The sequence below is a fragment of the Apus apus genome, chromosome 15 (genome assembly GCF_020740795.1).
Source record: "Apus apus isolate bApuApu2 chromosome 15, bApuApu2.pri.cur, whole genome shotgun sequence".
Lineage (NCBI taxonomy): Eukaryota > Metazoa > Chordata > Aves > Apodiformes > Apodidae > Apus > Apus apus.
The window spans coordinates 13,886,723-13,907,340 of record NC_067296.1 but is presented as its reverse complement, the minus strand read 5'-3'; the positions used below and the strand labels follow the sequence as shown (position 1 = coordinate 13,907,340).

Here is a 20,618-nt window from a genome sequence, read left to right as displayed (position 1 = left end):
AGGACAAAAGCTGCATCTGCCCCACGTGGTGCCCGTTGCTCTGCAGCTCCAGACTCTTGCCCTGATGAAGACACTGATGCTGAGCATTTGCCAGGTCTGTTTTTCTAAGGTGTTTTGGTGAGGAGCTGTTCTCTAAACATGTCTGTTTATTTTTCCCTCAAGAAAGATTTGTTAACTCCTTAAAGAGCTGCAACTGGGCTCTGATCTCTCTCTGGGTGCTCTGGGATATCACTGCTGGGTCAGACAACGTGTGCCCAGAGAGGGATGTCTCACCCTGCAGTGCTTTATAGGGAAGGCGGGTGCTCTCCATAGTTACATCCTCTTTGTTTAAATCCAAAGGGTCTCCCGAAGCAGCTGGTGCTGGTGCAGCCTTTGCTACCTGCTCTGAAGAGGGACTCCCAGACTGGCTTTGCCAGAACTCCAGTTTGCTTTGTCACTCGTTGCCCTGGGCTTTCCTTCAGCTTTTTTAGTGTCCAAAATGAATTTCTCCTTCCTCCAGCCAGGAGAACCTCCTTTGGACAGATCCTGAGCTGTAGCCCTGCTGGTACTTTCACGGCCTCACACTGTTTCCATGTGGATCAGCTGGTAAATCACAAGCCCTACCCAGAGCTGTTTGAAGGGCCAGTTCCTGCTCCTTCTATGCTGAGAAGAACCATGCAGCTGAGGTGGGAGGGATGGAGGGATGCAGGAGAGAGAAGTGTCTCAACTTCATGGCGAGAAAGGCTTGTGAGGTGCTGAGGCTGAAAAAAGGCAAGAAAATGGAAGGTGGAGCTGAGGCTTCAGCATCAGCCCATAACCCAACAGTCAAGGTGCTGCATGAGGAAGAGAGCTGGACTATGAGAACACAGAGCATATGCTGTGTGAAGCCATGGGGTGTTTTGGGGGGGATAGGGATGGGATGTTGCAGGATCTGGATCCCTTCCTTGCCTTGGCTGAGCTGATACACATCTCATCTGTGTGGCCCACAGTGGCCACATGCACCTGCTCTCCTGCTTGTGTAGATTTGGGCTAGATGCCACCTTTGCTCCAAACACCTGATAACTGAGGTGTTAAGGCCATAACTCATTTTGAAAAAAGGAATGTTAGGGGTTTTTTAAAGCAAAAGGACTGCTGTTGGGGGGGGTGCACTTTAAGTCAAAGAGCCCCGAGGCGCACAAATTCCCTTTGTTCCTTTTTCCAGCACCCTGAAGCCTGGATAAATTGCATGACAGAATGAAATAATCAACAAACAGAGCAAGGTGGTTAAGTATCTTGGCAACAGCGATGCTCATCAGCCATGTAAACTGACTTGGCTCCCCCTCTCTCTCCCGAAAGGCAGTGAAATCCTGGCTGGCTGCTGCAAGGGAGGGATGCTGCTCCCTGCAGCCCTGGAGGACACAGCCAGTCTTTCCCTACCTCCTGATACACACGAGGTTTCTGCTTCAGCAGCACAAAAACTCACTGAAAGCTCCCTGGGCTAGAAAGTGCACAACACCCAACAGCAGCTGGGATCACCTTCACCCCACTGGAGAACACCCCTCATGTTCAAATTCTTGGGGATTTGGTCTTCCTGTGGTCAAGTGGAGGTGCCTGCAGGAGCAAAGCCCAGTGCTGACAGGTGGCATCACTTGGGATCTTCCTGAGTAATGAGCAGGTTGGATCATTTGTGGGTCCATATAGCAAGATATTACACATGTCCTTGCCTCTTGCTCCTGCTTTGGTCTCAAATCCATGTGCCTTTTGCAGGATATAGGTGCTGGGTGGGAAATCCTACCTGCACAGCCCATGTCCAGCTACTACTGGGAGATCTTGTAGCCTGTGCAGCCATCCCACTCCTGCAGCAAAGGGTGGTTTTCCTCCTGTACATGTTATTTCTGTGAGAGGAGGTAACTCCTGTGTAGATGGAGGGTTCCTGCCTGCAGTGGTCAAGGGGAGCATCTGCCACTTCCCTCCCCTCCAGGCCTGCAGCCAGGCAGGATGGGCTGGAGCCAAGAGCTGAGCAACACCAGCCCTGCCAAGCAGCAGGTTTTCAGCCTAGTGAAGTGAAGGATGAATCTGCAAGAAACCAAGCAGGAAACTTGATTTTTTTTCCAAGGAAACCACGGGTGGAATGAACATCTTCCTGCACCTGCTTTTTGGTTGCACCAGGACACCTTCCTCCTGGCCACTGAGAGGAAACCAGGCAAAGTGTGAACTGGCTTAGTCTCTTCCATAAACATTGATTTCTCTGTGTGTTTGCAGGCTGCCATGTGCAGTGAGTGCCCCCCCCCCCCCAAGTTCCTGCCATGCTGATTCATTCAGTGAGAGGGAATAAAAAACACAGGCTGTGTAGTCAGTAAGAAATCAAGATTAATGGCTTTTCTGCTTGGCTTCCTCTGTGTGAAATGAATCCCGTGTTGTGATTTGGCTATTTAATGTTTGCTCAGTGCATTAATAACAACTTCTCTGCTTGCACAGGTCATTTGTTCACGTTTTGGACTTCCCCTCATTTCTGCCTTGCACTGCTCTTGCTTTGCTTAGCCACAGAGAAAATTCCTGGAGATAATCACTTGCCTCCAGGGATTAAGTACAAAAGAGCAGAAAATGAGCCCAAGCTCTGGTGCTGGTGTTTATCCTTGCTCCCTGCATTCCTGTGGCAGCTGGGAGGTGGGTATGGAAAACCAAGCAGGGCAGCTCTCCCCACAGTTTGCTTTGGCATCTGCACTGGGGTTTAGCTGGAACGTGCTGGAAAAGCCCTTCTTGCCTCCTGATGAGTGTTAGTGATGCCCCTGAGCCCTTCCGCCTTGGGGCTCTCTGCCAGGATGGGGTACCCTCAGCTGTGGCTATCAGCCTCATCTCCCTGCCTTTGATCTGCTTGGAAGGAAGGAAGAAGCTGGGCACAGAGGACCTGCTGTCTCCATCACAGGGTTCAGAGAAATGTGATTACAGGCCAAGCGTTTCCACCAGGACCAAGCTGCAGCAGCCTGAGTCTCAGGGGAGGTTTTCATTGCCTTGAAATCTGACTTTATTAATTACCAGCCCCTGATCTCATTTGAGGGTTAAGTTTATGAAATGGAATCCTTATTTCTCTCTGCTTTCCTTATTTATCTGCCTTATTGAGTTTTGTACAGTGGATGTTTTAAGCTTTAGAAACTCCCGAGGTGTCTTGTTTTTCAGGCGTGAGCTGAGCAAGGAGAGATGATGGAGGAGGATGTACAGAGGTCCTGGTAGAAGGCAGAGAACAAAATTGTATCTCATCAAAACTGAAAACAGGGACCGTTCCCTTCTGTTGAAGGGCTTGGGATTCTCCGTTTCCACCTGGGATGCTGGTGGAAGCACCCAGAGCTCCCCACCCCTGCCCAGCAAGGGAACACGATGGCAGCCACTGTCACCCTCCAGTGCAGCCCAGGCTGCTCACCTCCTCCTGGGAAAAGCTTTCCAGCCTCTCCCTGTTCACCCAGTGAGGCCTGGACTTGGCTGTAGGTGCTTACAGGAGTGTTTGGTTTTTATCTAGATATTGAATATTATTATAATGATTTCTTTTTTAAGGGAGAACAGCCACTAGACAGCCCTTGAAGCCTCGGGCTAGTGTCTAATTCCCCTCAAAGAGCTTTGTTAGATAATTATAATACTTTTCTGAGAGAAAATAGAGCAATTGTGGCTTGTAATTAAAAGCTGTGCAGGCAGCTTTGATCTTGCCTTGTGCATCTTCACTTACCGAAAACAAATGCCAATGAGAAACTCTTGGCAAGGTTTACTGTCACTGTTCTTGGTGTTTACCTTCAAATTAACTCCTCTTCCTCCCTTCCAGCAAAAGGGAGGTGGGGGAAGAGAAACGTGGCAATGTGGCATGTGCCTTTTCAAGAGGGGTTTCTTTGGAAAGCTCTTTGGTTTTTTTGGAGGGTGCCTGATGTCCTGTCACTTCCTGATGGCAGCAGATGTGGAGCTTCCCTGGAGGCCTCAGAGCTGCCCTGGCTCAAGGGTTTTACCCCTCAAAACCAGCTCCAGGCACAGCCTTGGCTGCAGTGGCGGTGTCAGTGGGGTAAGACCTGGGCATGGGACAGGGAGCAGCCACCACTGTGTCCCCAAGACCCACAGAAGGTCCTCAGGTGACCTTCTGACTCATGGTTAGAGGGACCCCAGTCTGGGGAGACCCCTTCTCTTCAGCAGCAGGTGAAATGTCAACCCTTGAGCTGCTGAGACCCTCTGAAAAGGCCAAACCAGGTTCGTTTTTGCCAGAACTACCAGTAAAGCCGGAGGGTCACTGGTTCCTTCAGTTCAAGGTGGAACCATCATTGACACATTAGCACCCATCATCTCTAATCACGATGACACCCAGGGGCTCCCATCATCCTGTAGGCAACAAGGCAGGTGCTAGGGATGCCAGGCTGTGCAGAAAAGGGACAAATTCTCACCCCTGGATTGCTTTTACCAGTATCCTCTAGAGATGCTTCTGCTTCGTAACTTCTACATTCCAAGTATTTGCTCATTCATTTTTAATATAGCTTTTCTTCCCCCCTTCCCCCCCCCCCATCTAAGGATGCTTCTGAGAGCCAGGATTCATCCCTTTGTGGGTTTTATTTCTTTCCTTACCCAAAATCATGACCAGCAGTAGGAGACAGTGCGAGACTGTGCAAGTACCAGGGGGTTATGGCTTTGTGAGGGAAGGGGCTGCAGCACAGCTCAGGTGGGGACAACTGACCAAAACAGCCTTCACTCCTTGCTGCAGCCTGAAGACTTGAAAAGCAAGGACAATTTCTGATTCCTCCCTCATACCTGAGATGCCTGCATTTAAAGCCTGTGGTGGGAATATGAGCCCTGGATGTGCCCTCCTGCTTCCTGTTTCTGGAGTGGAAAACAGCTGCTTCTCCCAGAGGTGATGAAGCAGAGTCCTCAAGAGCTCTGTCCTTGAGGGTGCAGTCAGAGGTGATGTTCTTCTTGGAGAGGAGGCAGGCAGGAGCCCACTGCCTCTCTGTGCTGCTGCAGTGGGCAGGAGCAAGTGGGAAACCTTCAGCTCCTGCTGTAACCAGGGAGCTGTGAGGTTACCTGGCACCTTTGCACTCATTAAGACATCCTGGACTGTTTTGGAAGGAAATTTCCTTGGCTTCAGGGCTGAGCTGGCATTCCTGCTCATTGCACTGCTGGCAGGGAAGGGGGTTAGGGTGGGAGGGAGCCATGTGGGTCACTGCTTCAGACCCCTGCCACCCTGCATACCCTGGAGGGGGTGTTTGAGAAGAGGATTTGTTTGGGGAATTGTTAAGGGGGTTTATTTTCCCAATTCCAGCCCTCAGTTTGTGGCTAAAGTGGGCTAGTGTGACTCCCTGCAGGCCACATCCAGCAGCCTGATGAACCTCAACCGAATGAGCAGGTGGAGGGTTTTTATTGAGGATAAACTCGTGTGACAAGTGGCCAAATGTCTCCTCCAGGATGGTTTCTGCTCTCCCAGAAGCATACTGGCCAGGGCTGCCCTGCTCAGAGGCTCTGCATGGACAGATGAAGTTCATTGAATTACAGACTGGTTTGGGTTGGAAGGGACCCTAAAGATCATACAGTTCCAACCCCCCCTGCATGGGCAGGGACACCTCCCACCAGCCCAGGTTGCTCCAAGCCTCATCCAACCTGCTCTTGAACACTTCCAGGGATGGGGCAGCCACAGCTTCTCTGGGCAACCTGTTCCAGTGTCTCATCACCCTCACAGGAATGCATTTCTTCCTAAAATCTAACCTAAAACTCTAATGGCCAGAGTGCCCCCCCTCCCCATTGCTCCAGGAGCCTATTTGAGCTGAGCCCTGCAGCTTATTTTCCTGCTTTATGACAGGGATATTGTATCCAGCCCCGTCTCCTGGACAGGCCTTGGATTCATGTTGCAGCCTTGCCTCCATCCCCATGTTCTGGATACACCTTGAATGATTCCTGTAGGTAGCTTGTCTCCTAATTTCTTCCTAAAATCTCCACCCTCTTCCAGTTTAAAGCCATTACCCCTTGTCCTGTCGCGACATAGCCTTATAAAAAGCCCCTCCCCAGCATCCCTGCAGCCCCTCTCTCAGGCACCGCTGCGGGGGGCGGAGCAGCGCGGGGGCTGCGAGCGGAGAGTGCCCCTTAGTGCCCGGCCCGAAGCACAGCGCGGGGAGCCGAGCGAAGCCCTGCGCCCCTTGCAGCCCCTCTTCCCTTGCAGCCCCTCTCCCCTTGCAGCCCCTCTCCTTCGTAGCCCTGTGCCCCTTGCAGCCCCTCTCCCCTGGTAGCCCTGTACCCTTTGCAGCCCCTCTCCTTCGTAGCCCCTCTCCTCTTGTAGCCCTGTTCCCCTGTAGCTCCTCTCACCTCGTAGCCCTTCTCCCTTGTAGCCCCTCTCCCCGTAGTCCCTCTCCCCTCGTAGCCCTGTGCCCCTTGTAGCCCCTCTCCTCTAGTAGCCCCTCTCCCCTCGTAGCCCCTCTCCCCTCGTAGCCCTGTGCCCCTTGTAGCCCCTCTCCTCTCTTAGCCCCTCACCCCATAGCCCCTCTCCCCTCGTAGCCCCTCTCCCCTCGTAGCCCCTCTCCCCTCGTAGCCCCTCTTCCCTCGTAGCCCCTCTCCTCTCGTAGCCCCTCTCTCCATAGCCCTGTGCCCATTGTAGCCCCTCTCCCCTCGTAGTCCCTCTCCCCTCGTAGCCCCTCTCCCCTCGTAGCCCTGTGCCCCTTGCAGCCCCTCTCCTCTCGTAGCCCCTCTCCCTGCAGCCCCTCTCCCCTTGCAGCCCCTCTCCTTCGTAGCCCTGTGCCCCTTGCAGCCCCTCTCCCCTCGTAGCCCTGTACCCCTTGTAGCCCCTCTCCTTCTTAGCCCCTCTCCTCTTGTAGCCCTGTTCCCCTGTAGCTCCTCTCACCTCGTAGCCCCTCTCCCTTGTAGCCCCTCTCCCCGTAGTCCCTCTCCCCGTAGCCCCTCTCCCCTCGTAGCCCTGTGCCCCTCGTAGCCCCTCTCCCCGTAGTCCCTCTCCTCTCGTAGCCCCTCTCCCCGTAGCTCCTCTCCCCTCGTAGCCTCTCTCCTCTCGTAGCCCCTCTCCCCTCGTAGCTCCTCTCCCCTCGTAGCCCTGTGCCCCTTGCAGCCCCTCTCCCCTCGTAGCCCTGTGCCCCTTGCAGCCCCTCTCCTCTCGTAGCCCCTCTCCCCGCAGCCCTGTGCCCCAGCAGGACAAGGAGGAGCCGACGCTCCCGTCCCGAGCCCCTGGCAGGGAGCAGAGCCCAGATGCAGGCAGGTTGCTGTTGTCACAGGAGGTGCTGAGAGATGGGGCTGCTCATCCTCGGGTGCGTCGGAGGGATCTAAGCGGGGTGTAACTCCCTGCTGCAGGGTGCAGGGAGGAAGGAGGAAGGCTCTTCTCTGGTGTCCAATGGCAGGACAGGAGGCACAGACCGAAAGATGAGGAATTCTACTTAAACATAGGGAAAGACTTTTACTGTGAGAGCGGTGAAGTACTAGAAGAAGTTGCCCCAAGCTGCTTTGATATCTCCATCCCTGGAGCCGTTCAAATTCAAGAAGACACAGTCCTGGTTAATCTACTCCAGATGACCCTGCTTGAGCAGGAGGTTGGATGAGGTGATCTCCAGAGGCACCTCCAACCTCGGGCACTCTGTGGTTCTGTGTTAATTGTGTCATTTGTTTCTAAGGGGAAAAGCTCCAGAAATGACACTGTCAGGTCTGAAAGTGGGTGATTTAAACCCAAAAGGTCCTTTCCACCTCATGAAATAAATTAGGTTTTCCATCTAAATAAAAGATGCTGCCTTTCCTACAGCCCTAACGCCAGTGAGCAGTGGCTTTGCAACTCACTAGACAATTTGTGCATGAGGCGGCATCATTTGAGTCAGTTTTCTGCACTCGAATGTTGTTCCACCTGGGGATCCCTTTGCCAGCAGGTGGCGACCGAGCTAAAGCCTTGGGTGGCCGTGCTGCCCACCCGGGTGGGCTGGCGCTGCTGCCTGGCCGTGCCTGGGCAGCTCCAAGGTGTCAAAACCACCTTTGCATCCCCCCATCTGGTTCTGGCACCTGCCTCCTTCCCCGTGAGGGTCTGTCAGGGCCACAGCACCCAGCCGTCTGTCCAGAATCAGTCACCTGTACAGTCCCCAGTCCTCTCTCTACCGGATTTTCCCTCTAATGCCCAAATTCTTTGAGTCGTTTGATACCTCTCCAGAGCCATCAGCACCCTCTGAGTGGAGCTGATATCTTCTCCAGGTGCTTCCTTCATTGTTCTTCCGAAGTTAACACCTTTAATACAGAGGAAGCAACACAAACGATCATGCATTCACAAACCTATTTCTGTTTTTTAAAAGGGAAAAATGCAGTTGCCATCCTGATGTATTGAAGGTTGTTAATTTTGGTGTTGGAGCCCATGGGCACTGATAGGGCTGAATGGTCCCAAGTGGCCTCACCTGGGGCCCATGCCACACCCTCCTCTCCCACCCCATTGCTCCAGGAACTTATTTAAGTTGAGCCCTGCAGCTTCTCTTCCTGTTTTATCGGAGGGATGTCTCTTTTCAGCTCTGCCTCCTGCATGGACCTTGGACTCATGTTGCAGTCTTGATTCCAGCCTCATTTTCTGGATACCCCTTGGATGACTCTTGCAGGTAGTTCCTCTCCTGTATGGCCTCTGGTGTGTGTGATACAACTGGTCTCTAACCCTGTCTTTTGCCCCTTCTTCTTTTGTCCTGCACCTTCCTGGGGGAGTTTGGAGAGTCTGGAACCCAGACTGGTGCTTGTGAATCTGGGAAAAACTGGATGAGGGCTGGGGACCCTTTGGGTTTTGCAGAGGTAATGAGGGAATGTAGTCCCTGGCATTACTTTGGCCAAAAAAAGTCCCCTCCTGCTTACCAAGGTGTCTTGATGGCCAATAGCCAAAAGAAGGGAGCTGAGGCAAGTGCACTGTCCTGGATGTGGTAGATCAGTGCTAAGGGCTGAATGTGGCATTGAGCCCTGCTCACCTCCACAGGGGGTGGAGGAGGTGAGACTTTCCCACGATGGTGAAAGCTGGAAAATGTGGTGTGTTCATCAGAGAGTGGGAGATTCCCTCCTGGGAGAGGGAGGATGGGTCTTCAACATGGTTGTGGTGGCTCTTGAACCTTTCAGCACTGGATTTCTGATGTCCAGACCCTGGTTCCATTGAAGTACTTTTACTTAAACAACTTTTAGCAGTTGAAGAAAGAATTTCATCTGCAATGCATGCTAGGGTTTTTCTTGTGGTTTACAAAACACCTTAATCTTGTTATACATCTACAATATTTTATTTTGCAGTAGGTAAAATTCAATATATATAGCAAAGCCATAGGACAACTAACATAAGTTTTCTCTGGTGAAAGAAAGACTGGTCTCTCTTTTTCCCATGAGGTTTATTTCATTAATAACTCTTAAGTAAAGATGTATTTGACACTTAAAAGGAACAATCGGTTAAAAATAATTTCTAGCACAAGTTCCCCCAGTATCCATATTACTTGTATGGTGTATTGTCTAACACTATTTTTGAGACCCAAATCTTTCATTTGGTTGAAAGTTAACTGATGTTAACAGCTCAGGAAAGAGGGAATTTGGGGTTGAAAATAGACAACCCTCAAAATCGAATCCCTTGACACACATGCACATTCATGGGCATGAAAGTGGTTAATTTTCTTTGCCAAATCCTTATCTTGCCCCCTCTGCTTGTGAGCTCTGCTCCATGAGACAGTCCTCCAAGCAGCAGAGCTGCTGAGAACCGAGTGTTGCACTGATCTGAGAGCTGGGCTGCAGCTCCTCGGTGCTGCACAGCAGATGGCAATAAAGGACCGCATGAGGCAGGATTACACCTCTGAAAGGAAAGTTTTCTGCTCTTAATGCTTCAAGGTGTGTGATTAAGGACAAGGATATAGAGATGCAACCTGGAGAGGTTGGGAGGTGCAGAGAGGAGAAATGCAGGACTGGCAAGTGAGCAGGACAAACCGTGTGAGTGACAATGATAACCAGACACACATTACATGTAACTGCAAGAAGGGATGTTGTGCATTCATTGACCACCTCTCAGTCTGCTAAGGTGCCCCTGCAAAGCCACGGGGGGGAAGGGATCTGGGAGCCCCAACCCACTGCTCAAGAAGTTCTGCATTCCAGCATCTTCCGGAAGCTTTTCCGAAAGCTGTCATCCAGGAAGGCATAGAGGAAAGGATTCAAGCAGGAGTTGGCATAGCTTAAACTGGTGATGAAGTAGGATATCCCAATGACCATGGAGGTCTGGGGCAAGTCAGTGGTCAAAGCCACAATGGTGGCCAAGTGGAAGGGGGTCCAACAGAAGAGACATACAGCCAGGACTATGAAGACCATAATAGTAACTTTCTTCTTGGCTTTGTCCAGGGCTTTAGCATTAGAGTTCAAGTGCATGTTCCTCAGTTTGTAGAGCATCATGGTGTAAAGGATGCAAATGGTGGATACTGGAATGGCAAAGCCAAGGATGAGGGTATAGATCCTGCTGGCTTTGAACCAAAACCTTTCAGGCTTGGGGAAATTGAGACCACAACTCTTGATCTCCAAGTCATCTACGTAGACATTGGCAAAGATGATAAAAGGGAGAACTATGATGGTGACAAGGATCCAGATGCACAAACTGACAATCTTGGCTGCTCGGTATGTACGATGGGGCATCCTCTTGGACCTGACTGTAGCCAGTACTACCAGATACCTGTCTATGCTCATTACTGTTAGAAAATAAATGCTGGAGAAGATATTGTAGTGGTCTATGGAGAGGATGACCTTGCAGAGGACTTCTCCAAAGGGCCAGTAGTGAAGGAGGTGTTCAGCGATATTAATGGGCAAGACAAGTGTGAATAAGTCATCAGCTATGGCAAGGTTCAGGATGAACATGTTTGTCACAGTCTTCATCTTGGGGGCCTTGAGGATCACATAGATGACAGCAGTGTTGCCTGTGAGCCCCACAGCACAGATCACAGAGTAAATCACAGGGAGGACAATGTAGAAATCAGCTGCCTGCTCTTGAAAGGTTAAGTTGAACCTCATGCCATTGTCCAGATAGCAGCTGTTGCCTGCATTGCTGCAGGTGCTGTTCAGAGCATCCCAAAGAGAGCTGTTTGCCATGCCTGCTGCTCACAGACTTCCCTCAGATGTCACTGAAAGCCTTGCTAGCCCAGGAGGGACAGCCTTTCTCTGTGTGAGAAGTAGCTGCTATCTCATTCAGAAGTGGGTTATTTCCAAAGAGTGGGTTGTGAGGCAGCATGGACCATCTCACTTATCTCTCCTGTCCCCCACCGTTGCAGAAGTCAGATTTTTAAATTACTCATAGAAAAAAAACCAACAACTTGAAAGACACTTAAGGCTCCATGAACAAAGCAAATGAGAATTGTAATTCCTGTGCAAGTCAAGGAGCTCTTCTCTCTGAGGGCATCCTGCTGAGCTGTGGCTTGTCACTGTGCAGAAGTCGAGTGGCTCTGGTTTAGCCCTCTGCAGCAGGACACCTCCTGGGGATCAGCAGGAGCAGGGAGGGCAGAAGGGAAGCTTTGTGCCTGGCTGCTGTTCCCAGCCCTGGCAGCACCTGGAGGTGGCTGCTGCCTCACCTGCCCAGCCCTTGTTCTGCCGTGCAGGAGCTGAAGCGTCGCCGTGTGTGGTGAGTGCTCTCCTTGGGGTCAGAGCTCACAATCTTTTCATGGGCTGAGATTCCACAAACTGTGAAGAAGTTTCCAACACGGTTACTCCCTGCTCCCAGGGTCCCCTAGCAAAAGAAGGAGGTGGGGAATAGAATTCAAGGGTTATTTACAAAACTAAGGGTTGAAAAGACTTAACCCGCAGTTAAAGTAACCCTTGAACCAAGGGGAGGGTATGATCCTCTGCAATATGCCAACCATCCCCACTGCCAGCACCTGGGTCAGCACGCAGAGCTTGGCACAGATAGACAGACCTGCAAATCTCAAAAGTTCAGCATTATCCAGAGAAGAGGGAGGGAGAAGTACCCTGCAAGCAAATTCACTTCAGAGTGGCAGCCGGGATGAGCCCCTCTGCTGCCACAGCCGTCCCCGTTGCTTGCCCTGCGCCAAGAATTCCTCTGCAGGGAAGCACCAAACAACCGACCCCTCCTGAAGATCAAAGGTTTGGCAGCTGGTCCCCGGGCTCTGCGAAGGGAAGTGCCCCTCTTTGCTCGCCTTCTGTGGTGGCAGAGCAGGACGAGCCGGGGCTGGGGAGGGTCGGAGGGTCCCTTACCTGGAGAGCGGCTCCCGCTGCCTCCTCCGGCACCTGCCGCCCGGCTCTGCGGAGCCTCTTCCCTCTCCCCCGGCTGGAGGAGGGTCCCTGCGATGCTGACGTTTCCCGGCTTTGCAATCGTATCAACATGGTGACTCTGTGTGCATCGCGTGTCGGAGCAATTAGCACTTGTGCACTCCGGGGAAGGGGGGGGAAAAGTTTTCTCTCCGCGGGGTTATTTAACTAGGAAATCAGGTGGATGCTGGTGAGGAGCTGATGCTCCGGGGCTGCTGTCAGGCGTGAGGGGGATGCTGAGGGGCACAGGCAGCACCCAGGGCTGGCGAGCTGTTGCTGGCTGAAGGAGGGACGTGGGGAGGGGGTTAAACTACTTTGCTGGCTGGTTTTGACAAAGGGTGATGCACAAATGGGGAGGGGGAAAGGAGTGGGAGGAAGGTACGTGGCACTGGTGCTCAAAATGAACAAATAAACAGAGGTACCTCACCAAACCTGTGCTGGTTTTGGCTGTTCTGGGGGAGCTCAGCTGGTTTTCCCCAGCTGGGTCTCTGGTCCAGCTTTGGAAATGTAGCTGCATCCTTCAGATGTTCTGTAGGAGTCCTGTGGACCTCGAGAGAAATGGCCTCAGGACATACAGCAAAACCAGCTACAGAGGAAGGTCGCTTTCCCTTCATGTCCCTATAAAAAGAGGAAAAAGGAAAATCAAGGGTCAATTCAGGTCAGGTCACCTTGTTTAAATGAGCCAGATAGCTAAGAGCAATGGTTGACTTTGCTCCTTTTCTGGAGATGTTTACTCTTTCCTGGGAAGATTACTGTGCATTGGTGACTCCTTAGGGCCACAGGTGTAACTGACTTTTCAGCAGACAGTGAGTTTTTTATGCCCACTGTAGGACTCCTGCAGGGATTTTCTGTATCGGCCAAAATTTGACCAGCCTTTAGGACCTGAGAAAAGTTAAACAGATGTTAAAGATTGCACAAGAAGGTGGATAGGTCTGATATGGATGATGTTTCTCCAGACAAAAGACCCCCAGAGCCTTCCTCTTGTTTGCTTTGGGAATGCTGGCACAGTTTGTAAGTAGTTGTAAGGGAAAGAGGGATTTGATAGATCTGCAGGGGGAAGGCAGTTTTCCAGGAATTGCTGTTCTCTTTGTGAAAAAGAAAAAATACTGGAAGATAGAGAGTTTCAGGAGAATGTGATGTTAAAGTTACTGATCAGTAACTATTCCTCAGGGCAAAAGGGTGTAAAAGTGTTTTGTATGGAAAAAGTTTCCATTTTTATGCTTTTGGCATAAAGTACATCTCTGGGAGAGCTAAAAACCATCCTTGCACTCCCTAGACTTATCTTAGAAGTGGTTGTCAGGCTGCCTTGGCCAGTGGCTGTGTGCCCTGGTGCTGTTTTGGGACATATTCCTAAGGAGATGGACTTTGCCTCTTGAAACCCACGTTCACCCTGTGCAGCTGGAGTCAGCTGTGCAAACAGAAAGAAAAGGCAGTAAATCAGGGAGGGGAAAATCCCTTGCAAGGCTAAATCAACGACGCTTTATTGCCTTCATAAAGTCGGTGTGCTGCTGACTCCAGGTGAAGACCATCCATCATTCTGGAGTTATGGAAAAGTTCTGCTGCTGGCAGTGTCTGCGGGACATCAGGAGTGCCCAGCATCGACAGGGGACAGGCAGGGCAGGAGCTTTCTTTGCCTGAGTTGCTTTTGGAAGGCACTGCAAAATATTTGCATGGGATTATTTCCCCACCAACCGTGAGTGATGCCATCTGAGGGACCCTTCAGCCCTCTAGCACAAGGGCACATTGTCCAATGAGTTGTTAGAGGAGGCATCTTTCTGCCTTAGACCAGTGTTGAGTCCTTTTGAGGAGAACCTCTCCAGGTCACCAGGAGGGAAGCCCACCTCGCTCCTTTCATTAATCCACAGGGGTGATTAAAGAGGCTGAGTTACTCCAGATCAGCCCCTGAGACAGGGCCCCTTTTCCTTCTCCTTTTTCTAAGTCCCAGTAATGTTGCCTGAATTGCTGTTCTAGGACTCCAGCTTTCCCAGACACATAAAGGGATGGTTTTCTGCTTCACCTCCTAGTGCTGGGGAAGGGCTTGTACAGTTCTGGACTCTGCATCCCTCCCAGCAGCTGAGACAGGGAGCAGCAGTTCTCTGCTTCACAGGCCCTGGGCATGACTGTGGAGCTCCTGCAGCCCCAGAGAAATCCTGTGACTGGAAACAGTTTGATAAAACTGCTTTGCTTCACACCACTGGCCCTTGAGGGATTAGCAGGGAAGATAATCCTGTTGTCTTGGGCTCCTGCTGCTGTCAGAGAGTCAAGTTCGTTTCAAGGACACAGATACACAATCAATACTATTTGCTCACCAAAACAAAATGTTCTTGGCTGACTACCTTGCAGTCGCTGGTTATTAGGGTGATTTATTTATATGAGGTAGTCAGGTTCTTCAAAAGATGCTCCAGCACTGCAGGTTAGTATCCAGAACTGATTATGTCCAATAGTCTGTAAGTGGTGGCTTTGGTAAATAGAGCCCATGAGCCTGGTCAGGTTATTTGTTGTAGGATAATTGTCACTCTGCTGTAACCTTGGGGCTGAGTCTGCCCCCAGCTGCTCTGGCCCCAGCCCAGGGATGCACAGAGGTTGGCCACAGCATCCCCTGGGAACCACCTGCCCCTCCTCAGGGTGGTGCTGGCAAAGGAGCCAGTTGGTGGGTGCTGGGGCTGGAAAGGAGAAACCTGAGGTTACTCGTTGTCCCTGTGCTGGATTCTTCCCTTTGTGCCACAAGCTGGGACATCTCTTCCTGCTTCCTAACCCTTCCCAGCCACAGTGAGCCAGGTTGGCTCGAGCAGCTGATGATGTTCACAGTGTGGGACACCCCTGGGAACCAGGAGAAAGGTGGAGGTGCTGATTTTTCTGGGGTCTGAGGATGGAGCAGATGTCTCCAACAGGGAACTGGTGAATTGTGGGTGAAGAAAGGGCCCTTAAATAATAATAACCATTGCAATGGATCCAGCAGCTAGGGACATATCCAACCCACCACAAGCTGGAGTGAAGGCAAAGTGGTACAGGAGGTGCTTTCATCAGAATAGTGGGTCTGTCTTCTAAACGACCTGTTTTTGTTAAGCCGGGGATGTATCAATAACTGCCCCATCTCTGCTTTGACAGGGGAGCAATCAAGACAAACACTGTGGGAGCAATTTCCTCAGACCAGAGGTGATGGGAATAAAAGCTGCAGCAGTGGGAGGTGGTGTGTGGGCGGCTGGAGCTTTTTGTTCCCTTCCTGCAAGCCACAAAGGAGGTTTTGAAGCTCCGCGATAGGTCAGTGTTTGCTCCCAGGAGCTTCTGGAGATTCTAGCAGTTCTGCAGAAAGTCCCCAGCCCTCAGGTGTTGGCCCAGCCCTGGGCATGTTCCCAGAGGTGTGATCCAGCTGTGGAGGGTGAGTGGCTTTGCAAGAGGCTGCCTGGCTCCCAGCAAAGAGCTGGTGCTGTTGGTGCCTCTGCCAGGCTGGCAGCAGCCTGGGAATTACCAGAGTTCTGACAGTGTCCCAGCAAGGACATGGTGCTGTTTTTGCTGCAATTTCTGTGTATCTGGAAGCAGAGGAAGCTAATCTGCTGGATCAACCTATGGATCAATCAGTGGAGTGATTTGTCTTCTGGGCTTTGAGCTTTTGCTGTTCCCTAATGTCAGATTTTTTCCATCATCCCACGTGAATCACAGAACCTGGGCCTGTGAGGGAGAAAAGCATTGTGTGACAGCCCCTTGTGTTGCAGTACTCCAGGGTACAGTTAACTGCTTACTTTGCAGCCACCTTGGACTGCTGTTAACTCTGGAAACTATCAATGGCCACTGAAATGTTAACAGGCTCCTGCTTTCTTGCTGCTGCCTCTAGCAGGTGTTTCTGGCCTGTCTGCAGGGGATTCTGCAGCACAGCTCTTGGGTTGCAGAGGGAACAGGCAAGGTATAAGGAGGAAACATCATTTTAAAGGATCAGATTAAAAGATAAATACGAGGATCTTAGTTGCCCTAATTGATGGGTGGAAAAGAAGTGGGTGTGAGGCAGCAGGTAGAGATCTGCTCTTCTCCTGCCTCCCCATCCTCACTGTTATTTCTAGTGCTGTGCTGCTAGTGGAGGAGGGTTGTGTAGGACACATGTGCAGTCTGGTGCTGCAGGGCATTGGCATCCCATGCTGGAACCAGGCATCATTCAGGTGCTGGTGAGCTGGTGATTCTACAGCTGCAAAGAGCCCTTGGGAGCTGTGCCGCTTTCAGGTGATACGATTCGTCATCTTGACTTTTTTAATGACATCTGAACTGTTGCTTCTGAAAAATCACCCTTTTTGTCATTGCTTGGCCTGCTGTGAAGGCCACTAGGCTCTGTAAACACCAGCATTGTGACAGGGTTAGAATGCACCCTTGGAAAACCAGCACAGAGCCCAGCAGGATACTTGCTGGTGAGCAGGCTCTGTGCAGTATATTCCAGTATCTCTAAGCAACAGCTAAATATGTGCCCTCATCTTCTTAAGTAGCAAAGCTCATCTGGCCCCAAAAGCCTAATCATCAGAGGGCTATGGAGTGTGAATTGCTGCTGAACTAATTTCCTGCTTTGTTCACCCCAGTTTCCCCTCCCTCCTGTGTTATGACAGTGAAATGACTCATCTTGAACTTCAAATCATGTTTTAGAAAAATGTTTTAATACTTTGCGCAGTGTTCATTGTTAAAAAAACCCCACAAACCCAAATAACACCACTTGGAATCTCTCTCTTGCACAACATACTCTGGTGCAATTATACAGAGGCAGCACCTTTCTCCATATGCTCTTCAGGCCAACAAACATGATGGAGTGCAAGGTTTATGATACAGTTGATTATTCTAAGGAAAAACGGGGAAAAGCAGGAGGCCTGATTTAAGCTTTGTGAAACTTGACTCTCTGGCTTTGGGCTAGAATCACTCATTACAGCTCAGTGCTGCAATTAGTGCCAGCCTGACCTATTTAAATAGGTCATCACAATTTGTGTGGCCAAGTATTTGCTAATGAAAATGCAGTTTTAAGAGCATGATCCTTGTAGGACGTGTCAGTGTGATGGAGCAAGGGAGGTGAATTTCAGTAAGAAATGGTGTGCTGTGAAAAGCCAGCAAAAAATAAGAGGGAAGGGAAGATGTTGCTGCCAAGGGAGGTTTCTGACTGGTGCTGTCTTCTCAGCTGCACCCCATGGGTATGGTGGGGACATCTGTTTCTGAGCAAGCAGATTCAGTATGTGCACCAGAAATAACCAAGAGAGCAGCAGACTTCAGTAGGACCTGATTCTTCTCCCTTAAAAATCCAATTTGGACCTTAAATCCTGGGCAGTCCCAAAGCAACCCCCCAGAATTTAATTCCCTGGGGAGCTGAAGCTGCCAGGTCACTGGTGGGGTTTCCACAGAGTGTGGGGCAAGTGAGGTCCCCATCAAAAATCTTATAGATGCCAATTTAGTTACAGACAGCCAAGACATAGAGGAGGTGTTTCAGATGCCTGTGGAGGAGAAGCAGAAAAAGAAAAAAGAACAAAAATGTGCCTTTGTGTGTCCCACTGGGAATAATTTCTGAAGCACAAAACTCCTGGGGCTGTGCAGAGCTCCTGCCAGGTGAGTCTTTTCAGTCAGGAGCTGACCCAGCAGGAGAAGGTGTTTTGCCTTGGAGAGGCTGAGGGATGACCCAATGCATCTTTCCACTTCTAATGCCAGTGATCCTTGGTAATATCAGTGTCACTTTATCAATAAGGAGCCCACTTGGGCTCAGTGAGACTCCTCCATCTCCACCTGCTTCTCTGTCCCACTTTAAGGCAGAGGAAAATGATTTCCTTGTAAAATGGCCCATTTCCATCGACTTCTGCAAACTCTCCTCCAGGCTCCTTGCTGGGTAGTTGATTCTTTTTCTTGTAATAAGAGTTGCTTTCTTCTTGTAAATGCTGAGTGATGTGTTTCTCCACCGTGGCAGTCAGGAGGCACAGCAGCACATGCTGTACAGAGATGCTCCCCAGCCACATCAATAACCTTTTTGTGTGGCTTAGTGAGTCCTGGATGACTGCAGAGCAGTTGTGTGTCTCTGCAGGTTGTTGGCAATCGATTCCACATCTGTCCTGCAGTACATCCTCATTTACAGGGGGGCTGTGATGAACTCCTCACTCTGCCATCAGGCACCAGCAGTGTCTGTTCTCTCCTGGGTTTACGGGCTCAGCTGGGTAACACCGTGCTCGACAGGCAGGCTGGGCAGGAATAGAGATGCTTTTTAATTTTGAGGCTTTGAATGTCCCTGTTATCTAGCCAGGATTCTAGGTGAGATGATCTTTTGGGCTGTAGTAGCATTTCCCCTGTGTTTTGCTCTGCAGCATTCCTGCTTGGCTCACTTATTGCCTGGGCCAGCCAGGATCCTTCCACAGCCCTACAAGGGATGTGGAATTTTCTGGGTTGGAAAGAAAAACATCCCTTAGAGAGGCAGAACATGATGCTGTTACTTGCAGCTGGTGTTCCCACCTCTGCCCTCAGTTTGTCCCTTCCTCTCTATCCTGGAGCACCTGAATAATGGAGGCTTTGGAGTTCCATTAACTCTGTTGAAATCAGTAGAAGACTTAAGGGATTTTTCCCAGACTGGAAACAAACTCAATTTTGCCTGTTGTATAAGGGAAAAATATTGGGCAGAAATCAGTGGGGCAAAAAAAGGATCTTTTTCATGTGGCTGCAGGGAGGTAAAACACAGTTCCAGTGTGCAAGGTACTTCATTAGCATAAAAGCAACAAAAGTGACCCAAATAGTGAGTGGGCACCAAGTGGGCTGGTGGAACTGTCAGTGATGGAGCAGCTCTGGTCTGTGCTGGCTGGGATCTCTGCAGCTCCTTCACCTGCTGACAGGCTCTGGTGGTGTGGCTGGTTGTACCTGTCCTGTACCTTGCAGGGGTGCAGCCTGTTCTCAGGGAACAGGTTGGCTTCTTCAACTCTCTTGAGCATTTCAGGGAGTCCAGGAGATGTGGGAGAGGCTGATAAGTGGGGTTGGGTTGTCTGGGCTCTTAGGTGTTTCCCTGCTTCCTGTGATGGAGCCACTTTGCCCTGGAGAAATCCCAGCCATGCTGCTTTTGTGGAAGGGGGAACAGCTGAAGAGGAAAACAGGCTGGAAATTACCCATTCTGGGGAAAGTCACTGCATTTTTTTTCTGGAATCTGCTGGTGAGCCAAGCTGGATCCTGAGCCAAGGGATCTGCCTCTTGGGGGTCACTTCTGCTCCCACATTGCTCTCTGTGCACCTACCGTGGGTTGACACCCCACGGAATCATGTTCCTGCAGGATCCTCCTGCCAGGAGGGGATTTGACATCTCAGCTCTGTGGCTTGGAAAAAACAAACATTGAGGCAAACTTTCACTTTCACCTGCCTTTCTTGCCGGGAAAGCTGGGATGTCTGCCTGCTGTGTGGCACGTGGAGGAAATCCATTGCTGAAGGATCCCTGCAGGGAGTTTTGTGCTGAATGAAGTTCATGCTGGGGGGCAGGGAGGTGAGCTGGGAACAGCAGCTCTGCCTTCCTCCCCTTTGCTGCTTTAATTGTTTGTAATGACTTAACAAGCAGCACTGAACAGGGAAGCTGAGCCTTCCCTGCAGCAAACTTGTCTAGGGCCCCCGGTTGGAATTGCTTTGCTGGGTTCTCTTCTTTACAGGCTCAGTCCAAAGCCTGTGGGGATCAGCAGGGAAACTGTCAACTTTGTGGTGTCTGAGTGCTGAGCCAACACCAAATCCATGCAATGATCTGGCACAATTTAAGGATTGAAATGCTCTTTGCCTCAGCACCCTTTGTGTAGAAATGCACACCAGGGAGAGGAAGAGCAGGTTAGGTACAGAACCCCAGTGTCTGCAGAAAAATGAATGGAAATGCCTGGCTGCTTAGGTTGGAAACTCTGAGCCCATCAGAAGGGTGTGGATGTGGAGCAGCTGCCCAGAGACATCAGGCAGATGAAGAAGCAAAATATCAAACCAAGACTTCTAAGCGTTTTTGGATGTGAAGGGCTGCAGAGGCAGAGCTTGTGAGGCCCAGGGCCAGGTCTGGTCTCACCAGGGTGACTGGATTCACACTTGGTGGCTCAGCAGAGCTCTAGGAAATGCTCCAGCCTTTTCTTACAACTGGAAGGCATTGGGGTCAAATGGGTTTATTTCTGCTGTGATGGAGTCTTGAGTTTTCATTGGTTTTGTTTGAATTGGGTGGTATTTCTCCAGTCTCCCCAGAAGACTCCCTGCTCCTCCCATTGTGCCTTTCCAACATTTCTGACCCTCAGTGTTTCCTTTAAACTACAACAACTGAAAATGGGAAGTTTTTTTGCTGCCTCTTGATCCTGTGCAGCTCAGGGGGAAAGAAACTTCCTTTTCCTCACTTTGATTTTCTGCATTAAAGCCTTTTGCTCACCTCTCCAAAGGAGCAGGAAGAAACACTGCCTTTAAAGCTAACAGAACCCAATTGAATTCCCATAT

The 20,618-nt window shown here is 50.7% G+C and overlaps 1 protein-coding gene across 1 annotated transcript; it reads right to left on the bottom strand.

Moving 5' to 3' along the window:
- Positions 1-9,970: 9,970 nt before the first annotated feature.
- NPBWR2 (neuropeptides B and W receptor 2) lies at positions 9,971-11,065 on the bottom strand. Its single transcript, XM_051633088.1, has one exon. The coding sequence runs from the start codon at positions 11,020-11,022 to the stop codon at positions 10,024-10,026; it is 999 nt and encodes a 332-aa protein (XP_051489048.1). The 5' UTR covers positions 11,023-11,065; the 3' UTR covers positions 9,971-10,023.
- Positions 11,066-20,618: the final 9,553 nt, after the last annotated feature.